General features: G+C 52.0%; 1 protein-coding gene across 1 annotated transcript; it reads right to left on the bottom strand.

Annotated features, from left to right (window-relative positions):
• Window positions 1–7763: 7763 nt before the first annotated feature.
• Window positions 7764–10579, bottom strand: FEZF2 (FEZ family zinc finger 2; the record flags this gene model as incomplete). Its single annotated transcript, XM_082639074.1, is given in 5 exon segments — window positions 7764–8023; window positions 8894–9026; window positions 9229–9363; window positions 9717–10220; window positions 10223–10579. Coding segments are annotated over 5 exon segments (1389 nt in total).
• Between the last annotated feature and the right edge of the window lie 300 nt (window positions 10580–10879).

Here is a 10879-nt window from a genome sequence, read left to right as displayed (position 1 = left end):
CGCCTTCAATTCTTCTCCCTCTCCACCTCTGATACTTTCAGTACGGGAAGGTCTTCCCTAACGTTGTAACATGCGTACACCAGACCCCAGAGGAACGCTCAACCCACCGGTGAACGCCACGGGAAAGGCTTCTGCAACGGCCTAAGGCCAGGGCAGAACCTTTATTGCCCCGTTTGGGTCAGGTGGCCAGTCCTGAGCCAGTCACTGTGGCCCAGAAGATGCTGTGCTCTGATTGGCCAGGCCTGGGTCACATGCCCTCCATGGAGGGATGGACTAGCCCCACCTTAACCTTATGGACGGAGCGTGGGGAAGGGGCGGCGTCTCCAAAGGAAACGTTGGATGTTGTTACCAGAAGGGAGAACGATAATCAGCAGGCAAGAATAACAGATATCGGGCTTCCCTGGAGGCGCAGTGGTTGGGAGACCGCCTGCCGACGCAGGGGACACGGTTTCGTGCCCCGGTCCGGGAGAATCCCACATGCCGCGGAGCGGCTGAGCCTGTGAGCCATGGCCGCTGAGCCTGCGCGTCCGGAGCCTGTGCTCCGCAACGGGAGAGGCCACAGCAGTGAGAGGCCCGCCTACCGCAAAAATAAATAAATAAATGAAAAATAACAGATGTCCACCACACACCCCACCCCAGACTGGATTGAATGCCCAATTTCATGTTCATAACCAAGTATCATATGGGGATTTTTGTTGTATGTGATTTTCTCCCCTACTCTATTATATAAACTCCAGGGCAGAGGCTATGCTCAGAATTCTCTTCCTTGTAACTCCTGCACCCAGCATAGCGTCTAACACATTAGAGGTGTTCACATCGTATTTCTTGAATGATCAAGTGTATTAATTAGTTTATGAAGAGCTGATAATGTTGTTTCATCTTTTACAGGCAGCATCGTCGTGAGGCAGAAAGAACACAGACGCTAAATCAGTGTTTCTTAAAGTGTAGTTGGGAACCAACTGCTTCCAGTTAAAATGAAGATTCCTTGGCTACAGAGCAGATCTGTTGACCCAGCCTCTCAGTTAACGGGGTTCAGGTGCATTTTTAGCAAAAATGTTATGTAATTCTTGTGCACTCTCCTGTTAGAACCATGACCCATAGTCAGCATCATCTGAGTATGAGTCCCCACTCCATCGCCTTCCAGCTGTGTGAACTAAAGGAAGTCATACCCTTTCAGCAACTTGGTTTGCCCCTCTTTAAAATGGGGCTAAGAAAACCTACCTAATAAATATGTAATGAGGAGTCAATAAGATAACACAGGTAAAGTTTCTTTATAAAGTGCGGTATTCAAGTTTTACTGCTTGAGTTTTTCTAATAATCATCGCTAACTTCTGTTATACATCTTATGTACGTGCCAGGTGCTATTCTAAATTCTAATTATATGTGTTAACCCATTTAAGCTTCACAACAGCCTTGTGAGATATTGTTTTTTTTCTTTTTGAGGTATGATTGACACACAACATTATATTAGTTTCAGGTGTGATTGGAACTAGTCCTAGTTTGCAGGTGCAGAAACAGAGACAAGGTAGTTTCCCCCGATAAGTACCTGAGCTAGGATTTGAACCCAGCTGTTCTGGTGCCAGACTCCTAACCCCTCATTTGACTTTCTCCTTATAAATAACGTTATCCTTCCCAAGGCAATTCAGCGCCACCCACTTCGGGGGGCAAAATGAGGACACTGAAACTTGGAGAAAAAAGAGTTCCAAAAATGACCCAGGACTGAAAAACATTAAAGAAAGGAGAGAAACTGCAAAGACTGTGTGTCAGGTCAAGTGGCCTTGGCAGGATACCTTGATAAAAACCGAATTATATCAGACTCTGATTGATGTACAATAGAAAAGTCTTGTTTTCTCCCCTATTTCCTGAAATCCACCTTTCTAGATTGTATAACACCTCTGTGCTTTGAAAACCAGAACGAGTCTTTAGATGACTGTTTTTATTTTGATATGGTATACTTTTTCTTCCTCATTCTTTACTTCTAGGCACCAAGACATTTTTTTCCATGAAGCATGAGCAAAGCCTTGAAGTGCAAGCCAAGCCCTCAGAAATGTGATAGCTGTTACCAAGGATTTGAGAGTAAGAGTACAAAACCTAGAATCAAGATTTCAATGCTGCACTCTAGTATCTGAGATGGCACCAGTCCCACGTCAAAGATGGAATAAATAAGGCGTTAAGGAACCACAGAATTTGTTCTGGGTTCCTTAGCTGGTGGAGTACGTTGAAACCCCATCACACCTTTAGATTCTCTTTACCTGGCTTTACTGGACACTGAGTGTAAGAGAACCCCAAACACTTCTGCTGCTAGGATGCCTGGATGTTTATGTTTAATTAAGATGTAGTGTGTCTCAAAGAGACAAATACATTGACCTACTTAGTTCAAAAAAAGAAAGTGTTAAAATGAGCTGGACTCTTAAAGCCAGATGAACTATAAGAAATAATTCAAATAACTTAATAATTTAAATAATTCATCACCTGGTCCACAAAGTTGTGTATGATGATCCTGCCACCTCTGTGCTCTGTGCAGAATTAGGAAGGCAGTCACCTGGGGGTGAGGATTTTGAATGGTCACTAGGAGGGAGAGTAGAAGAACTGGATGTGAATTAGTGACATATGGTAACCCTGGCTATGATTCTAGAAGAGAAAGGAAGAGTTTGAAGAATGCCAGGAGTTAATGACCAGATTACCAGAACCTTTAGGGAATCCTCAAAGGCTAGCCTGATACATTTTTCACTCACGAAAGTAACATCCAGAGGGTAGGCAGTGGGCACCAAGAGCTTCAGATCAGCACCTCCAAAGGCGTGGGGCCGGTGGCTGGAGTTTGCCATCTTTCTGCCTATTTCCTAGCTCTTGGCTGGTTGAGTTCTGTCTCTTTCTGTCCGGTGTCCACCAAGGGGCCTGGCTGTGGCTCCCTTTTCTTGGGCTATGTACTTTCAACCAGTTTTGAGCAGCCCCATTTCAGATTGGCCTTTTTATGTTTGATATAAAGAATAGTTGTTGGCCAATTTCATCTTTTCATCGCTGTTCTCTAGGCCTGAATCCAAGCAGTTTGTCAGATGCTCATTAACTCCCCCTTTGGCTCTTTCTAGTGTGTCTCCTAAGCTCATTGCGCCAAGAACTAACGCTTTCTTTTACACGATTCTCTTTCTCTGCTCCATCAGGGAGACAAATTACTTTCCAAAAGGGATCGCCAGGGATGGTTTAATGAGAATTTCTTTGGGGCTAGGCATGGAACGCAATGTAGTTAACATTCGGTGGACTTAATTGGACTTTTCTTTTCTGCCTCTTTTTTAAAAAATCTGAAGCTATCCTGTTAATCTCTCATTTGTAATCAATTGTGTTGACTAAACAAAAGTCTAGGTCGTCTTTTCTTCCTGTCTCAGACAATCCTTTGTTGCCTCTAAATGCCTCATTCTTGAGTGATCCTGGTCGCGTAGATGGGCCCGATTGTTGACAGTTCATTATTGCGCTTTTGTCCATTTAATCTTTCTTGCTGTGTTTTGCATGTGCATGCCTTAATGAGCTCCGTTGGCAATTAACATGTTTCTAGGAGCAAACTGGTTGCTCAGACGTTTGAGAGGGAAGTGCAGGGAAAAGGGCAACGCAGCTGCCTTGAGGTTGTTTATTTCCCAGCATTTTCTCAAGACTCCTGTCCTCTCTTTGGCAGCACCCCCCAACTAACCCTCACTGTTATTCGGGCCCTCCCCTCCCCCCAGCTCATTCACCACCTGCACACCTGGATGCCTTGTTGCTGTGATTCTTGGGCCTGGCTCAGGCGGCTCCCTATCCCCTTAGGAGCCAAACAGCAAAATGGGGACCTTACAGGCACACTTCTGCAGCCGAGGCAAGAGTGAGCCCAGTGCCCCACAAAATGCGTCTGGATGCTGGCAACTTCTCTGTGTCGCTCTGAGCAGAGAGGAACCTCTTACCCGCCTAAGGCAATAGGACTGTACAATCTGTTATGTACAAGGCTGTGGCTTTGGAAGAAGGAGGGTTTTTTTTTTTTTTTTGAGTCTTGCTGGCAAGATTGCTGAAGTGTGAGCAGTCATGGACAGAACAAACATCTTGTAGGGGAAAAGATAATTGGAGTCTTTTTGTGTCTGTGACAGGATTCCCCTCCCCCGCAATTTGATTTTTTAAAAATATTTTTAAAGGGAGGCCTCTTCAATTTAATCAAGGTTAGAATATTAATATGCGGCTGATGACTACCTTGTTTAAGTCATTTGTTAATAATGGAAACTACAAGTCATACAAACAGTTTAATATTAAGAGGGGGAAAAAATCAGAAAAAAGAGCCTTTCACCCATCAATTCCGATGCATGGGGAATAACTAAGAAGGATCCCAGTTAGGATGGTTACTTACAACGGCTTAGCACTGGTGTCAGAACCTGCACTGGCTGTGAAAGGTGTTTAGTCATTCGGACAGAAGATTCCTTTTCTCTTCGCACTACTTTTCAGGTGAAGGAATCCTTTCTTGAATCCCACAGCTGAAGGAAGCAGACATCTTAACCCGAGGACGAGGGACTTCAAACCTGGGGAAAGCAGAGCTAAGCCCTGTAGATAGGGAAGGGCTCTGTTTATCTACAATTACCACCAGATGTGAAATAACACCTTCTCAGGTGAGAGCGATTGACAGGCGCTGGTGTGAAGGTTAAGGAACAATCGGTTAGGAGGAAACAAGCTCAAGGAGGTTTGGAGTATTCCAGTAACTCTGCCCAGGTTCAGCTCAGAGCCCCGGGTCCTTACCTCTCCCCGACGGCAGAGAGAAATGAGCAGTCCAAGAGGGAAATGCCTCCTCCCCCACGCTTTAGTTTTATTTCATTTGCTGTCGTTTGCAAGCATGGGATCTTCAACCATCTTCAGAACTGTCACCTGGAAATAAATTTCTCCGGTTTATGAGATGGGCAACCCTTTTAGTCTTTCTCCTGTGAAAACATTAGAAGTTCCTCAGAGAAGGTTATCTTACTTGATGGTTAGAAAGTTATTTCCCTGCATGGGAGTATCCCATCTATTTTTTATTTATCTTTTCTTCTTAAAGAGAAAGAGGAGTAGTGAATCACGATTCCCATATGCAAGCCAACTTTTTAACGCAGTTGTCTAAGAATTCCCCAAGAGGATGCTTTTGCACTAAATTTTGTTGTGTCTGCCCCTTGCCCAAAGTTCTGGAACTGTTTAGGAAGAAGGTGGGCTTGCCCTGGCCATTGTCTGGCCTCCAAGAAACGCATCTGCCAAGGATCCTTTCAGAGATGCAAGAAGTAAAGGATTTTTGGTTGAGACAACTGTCGGAGGGCACCCAACAGCTCCCAGAAATGGGGGAGGGGTGTGTGTCTATGAGGCGGGGCTAATAAAACCTAGTAAGATAACTAGGAAAGGAGCGGACTCTTCGAACCAGCCCGCGAGCCCCCTGGGGATAGATGTCTGGGAAGAGCAAGGCGCTATTTCCATATCTTTAGCCGCCAAGTCCTCCTCGCCCATTGTGGGGTTTCCTGGGGTTTGTGGCATCCACCGAGATTTCGGAGTTAAATCTGCATATCCCTCTGGGTCCCAATCTCCCCTCAGCGAAATGCAGCCAGAACGAGCTAACATTTAAATTCCTCCTCGCTTCCTCGCCCCCCCTCCCCTGGCTGCGTCTTCCCAGACTTGGGAGGGGGAGAGGAATACAAAAAAAACGAGGACGCTCTCCTTTCAGGAAATGGAATTCTAATGTACACGTTCCTATTTCTGAATCGGAGGTACTAAAAATACCCCCGCGACAGCCTGAGGAAGCTGTCGCTGTCCTCTGTGCAAACAAAATCGACAATTCTCCTTCCCCGAGCAATGGGTGTGCGAACTGGGCTGGGGGTGGGGACCAACCTTTGGCTGTGACCTGGACAGGACGTCCACCCAGCAGCCGCATGTCTTTTCCCGAGTCCCAGTCGGGATATTCCTCCTCCACCGACGAGGACCGAAGGCAGTTTGGGTTTTCTAAAAGCCTAGACTTCGAACCCTGACCCTACCTAGTCCTGTGACCCGAGGCATGTCATTTAGCTTTTATCTTGGCCTCAATTTCTCCGTCCTTCCACAAGGTGGGAATAACCATCCCCAGTTTGCGGGTTGTGAATATTCCAAAGAATGTGCTTTGAGTGTCTGGCGTGGAACAAGCGCTCGGGAAATGCGAGCTTCTTTGATGATGGGAGCCCCTTGCGCAAGCAGCACTGAGCGCCTACTGTATACCGGGCGTTGGGATAAACCTCACTCGAGTCACTTTCAGAGTTACTTGGGGGTTTCCCTTTGCATTAACCATCTCTCCCAATAGCCTCCACCTGCAGTGGAAATCCGCGTGGGATCAGCGCCCAGACGCCGCCGCCCTAGCCCTTGCAATGGCGAGGCTGCGTGGAAGCGCACTTCCCGGCCCCGCGCCACATTTCCTCCCGGCGCTGGGGAACATTGTTCCAGAAAACGTGGGCTGAATCGCGGCGCGAATATTAGGGGTGGGGGAGCGGGAGAAGGCCCGGCGCGCCGAGCCGGTAATCCGAGCTCTTGATTATCCAGATTCGGATCAAACGGGGCGGCGGCGACCGGCCCCCTCCTGGGAATGATTAGATGATTAATGTAATGCTGTTTGAAGGGTCTCTGTTTTCTCTCTTAATTTGGGTCATTACTTAGAAAGCAAGCGTGAGACCATTTCATCAGCGTGCTCGGCGGCGGAGATGGCTATTCAGGAAATGGGCTAACTGCGCCGTAATCAAGACGCCGGGGGCTGCGGCGGCGGCGAGCTGCGGGAGCCCGGGTGCGCCCTCCCGCGGCAGGGCGCACGCCCCCGGAGGCCGGCCCCAGACCACAACGCGGGCCGGAGAGCCCCAGAGGTCCGGACAGGCTGGGACACTTGGCCGCCAGGAACGACTGGGTGGAGGAGTGGCTCCCCTTAGGTCACCCAGAGAAGGGGATGTGCCCAGAAGCGCCCCGGCGGAGCAGCGCCCTGGCCGTTTACCCCGGTGCGGTGCGGCGCGGCTCTTTGCTCCAGGACACGCACCCAAAACCTGCTCCCCGACACCCAGCCACTTTTAACCCCTTCTTTTTGCAATTTTCTCACCCAAATAAGGCAACACCCAGAATCCCTCGGTCGGAACAGTTACCAAATAAAAACTTGGTACAACGTAGGGGCCGGTGAAGGCCTTTGAGCCTTGGTTCCTGGGGCATATGAACACGCTATCGCCGCACGAGCAACGGTTTGGCCTTGCCCTGGTCCCAGTGCCCCAGAGGAAGTCGCATTTGGGCCGGGAAACGCTATAAACGCCTATTTCCTTTTCCTTCTTTGGGGTGTGTGAGCTGACTCGCGGCGAGGGCGGGGGGTGGGGGAAGAAAAGACGCGCTAATGATTCTGTTTATTGAGTTATATATGTATATATTCCGTGTTCGTGTGTACAGGAGGATTTACATGGCTGTATAAAGATGGCTGGGGGCGCCGCGCTCTTCCGGGACGTTCACGTGACAGCCTGGTGTTAAAACCCGCCGCCCGAGGAGAAGCCGAGGCCTGGAATTAAATACGTTTCGGCGCACTGGGTTTAAATGTTTCCCGAATATACAAAGGTGGGAGCCAGGCGTTTGCTGCCAGTCATCGAGGAAACGTTTAGCTTTCCAAAAATATGCTGGTTTCGATAAATAGATTTTAGCCTTTCTGCTATAGCTTTTTTTTTCTCCTTTCTTTTAATTTTAGAAATAAGTTTATACGTGTGATCTGTTTGGGGGTTGGAATAGGGCCGGAAGGGAGGGCGAGGCAGTAGCTCTCAGCTCTGCACTGTCCGAGTCAGGTCCTTTGTGCAGGGGGTGGTGGGACCCCCGCTGTCGTGGAGTTTGCGCACGTGTTTCTTTAAGTCAAAGTTTCTGCAAAACCCTTTGCCGCAAGTGGCGCACGTGAAAGGCTTCTTGTCGTTGTGGGTGTGCATGTGGAAGGTCAGGTTGTAGACCTGGTGGAAGGCCTTGTTGCAGATGGTGCATTTGTACTGCTTCTCGCCGCTGTGGGTCAGCTTGTGGTTCTTGTAGTTCCCTACAGGAGACCAAAAACAAAAAGGGGGGTGGGAATGAAGTGGGACGGGGAGGGGCCGGGTGTCCCGGGGTTGGCTCAGGTGCCCGCGCAAAGAAGGCGACGCTTGGCTAGGCAGGCGCGACCTCTCCGAGTGAAGAAGTTGTCAAACTTCGTACGCGTCAAGCCCGGGGCTCTCACTACCGGATGGAGGGCCGAGTCCCGCGTAGCCGACCCTCGTCCCAGCCCCGCCGGGGCCTGAGGCCCACACAGCGTCCCTCCCGCTGTGCTCCGCCGGCCCGGAAACTTTGGCGCTGCCCAGAGACGCATGGGGTCCTTCTCCTGGCCGCTGCCTCGCTCGAAGAAATTCGCATGAACCCGGGCTTCGTCCCTTGTTATTATTTTTCTTCTCATTTTAAAAGTTACTCTCTCTGGTCCGCTAACTACCACTTGGATATCCGAAAGTGCCTTGGAAAATCCAAGCGGAGTGTCCTGGAGACAGCAGCGGTTTCCCCCAGCCTAAACCTTTCCCAGGAGGTGGATTACGCCTCGATTTTTTTTTTTTTTTTTCATTTCAGAAGAGAGTCCCGGCTACAAAGGGACGCTTCCTCTATAGCGCAATACCTTGTATTTCTCCCATTTCCTTTCCCTCCTTCCTTCCCACCTCCCAAATTCGGAGTCTCCCCGTGCAACCAGACTGAGTCCAGCGAGGTCTACTAACCCGGCCCGGAGAGCTTCCACCTAAACCCTGCACAGCCCGATTCCAAAGAAATGCTGCGCCGGAGCCTGCGGCTCTCGCGCTCCCTCTCTCCGGATCCTTCTTTGCCTTCCCGCTAGCGGTGACCCGCCGAGTCCCGAGGGGAGGTGAGGAGAGGGCCTTGCCCCGCACGTTACCTTTTTGGTGAAAGCCTTTGCCGCAAAATTCACAGACGAAGGGCTTGTAGCCCGCGTGGATGCGAATGTGTGTGTTGAGCGTGGAGCTGCGGTTGAAGGCTTTGCCGCACTGGTTGCATTTATGCGGCTTTTCCTGCGGAGAGGGGCGTGTGCACCGTGAGGCTGAGGCCCCGGCCGGGAGAAGCCACCTCGGGTGCTCCTGGAAGGGGCACCTTGAAGGGACAGGGGCCCCTGGTGGGGGTTATTAGGGGGTCCCTTGGTCATCCTCTCCCCAACGCCGTCGCTCAGTCTCCGCATGTTGGGTACGGGTCGGGTCGGACCCGGGGGCCACGTACCTGGGTGTGGATAATTTTGTGTCTGCAGAGCGTGCTGGCCTGGCGGAAGCCTTTGCCGCAGACTTTGCACACGAACGGTCTGGCTCCGGTGTGGACCGGCATGTGGCGGGTGAGGTTATAGTGAGCGTTAAATACCTACGGAAGCACACAAGGGGGCCTTGTGGCGTGTCTGTCCTGAGAGTCCAGAGTCAGCCTGGGGAGGGCACAACCTACCTCCCCCAACCAAAAACCCCCTTCGGAAACCAGAGCCCTTTTCATTTTGTAAAGAGCTTCCCAACCCACTGACTGCTCGTGCCAGTCCCATGTGGCCGCTGACAAAGGCATCCCCATTTTACAGAATAGGAAACTGAGGCCCAACTGTGCCCCCAATTCGAGTAGACAGCTACTGGGGCGCTCCCAGATTCGAGAAAGGGGCCGTCCAGGCTGCCCCCCCGGGAAGCAGCCGCCACTGCTCACCCCTCCCGGCCCCCGCGGACCCCGGGCCTCACCTTGCCGCACACCTCGCAGGTGAAGTTTTTGGGCTTGCCGTCCGCAGAACCCCCAGGCAGCTTGCTGTGGCCCTTGACGCCGCCTCGCTCGGCGGTCAGGGCTGAGTTCTCCTTCAGCACCTGCTCCAGCGGCGCGGGCAAGCGCTCCTTATGGGCATAGGGGGCCGGATGGGGGAACTTGTCTGCGGCCAGGCCGGCCAACTTGGCGTTCTCCAGCAAAAAGAGCTTGGGGTGCGCAGCCAGGGCAGCGGGGGCCTGTGCGTTGAGGAGGCCGGACGGGAAGAGGTGGCCGCCCAGGAGCTCAGACGGCGGGTACGCGGCAGAGTCCAGGTAGTTGAAGTAGTAGAGCGAGCCGCTGGCCGGAAGCCCCACTGCCTGGTTGATGACCTGCGGCTTGATGACCCTGCCCGCGGGTAGCGCAGACGGCGCCAGGCCCAGCTCGGCCTTGCAGCACACGCCACAGTTGGTTTTGCACAAGCCGCTGGCGCCGCACACCGGGGCCCCCCGCCGCCGCCGCCGCCGCCGCCGCCGCCGCCGCCTCCTCCTCCGCCGCCGCCGCCCGCCCGGAGGCTGCTTTTCCAGAGCTCAGAGTAACTGAGCAGCGTCTTGGACGGCACCTCGTAGCCTAGGGGCTGGAGGGGGATCATACAGGGCAGCGGTGAGCAGAGGTTGAGCAATTTCTTGCCCTGGCCGCCGTCCGCCTCCAGTGCCCCGGGTCGGGGCTCAAAGGGCGCACGGGGCTCCGACGTCTTAGCCATGATGCGCTCGATGGAGAAGGCCAGCGTCTTGGAAGTGGCCGGCGATGCTCCAGCGCGCGGGCAGGCCGGGGGCACCATGGTCTCCAGGGAAGCCGAGCTTGCCATGGCTCGCCGAGCTGAGCCGTACCGGACTGGGCCAGGGCGCAGCCTCTCTCCACTAGGTCTGCATTCCAGAAAAGGCAGGGAGGGAAACCGCAATTTAATAAGCACCTTGTAGGGTCCAGGTCACCCATTTGCATTCAAATGAACAGGGGCAGAACAAAGTGCACCCAAGGGTACCAAATTACCGCCCATTAACCCGGCGAGCAAAGGAACCCACCAGCCCCTGCCCTGGGACTTTGAAAGGGGGAGAAAGGGGGAGGGTTTACAGAGGAAAAAGAGAGAGGGAGAAAAAGAAAGAAAGAA

The sequence above is a fragment of the Mesoplodon mirus genome (assembly GCF_964341445.2).
Source record: "Mesoplodon mirus genome assembly, chromosome: 12".
Taxonomy (NCBI): Eukaryota; Metazoa; Chordata; class Mammalia; order Artiodactyla; family Ziphiidae; genus Mesoplodon; species Mesoplodon mirus.
Note: the sequence above shows the minus strand (reverse complement) of the source record. Positions and strands in the feature narration are given on the sequence as shown.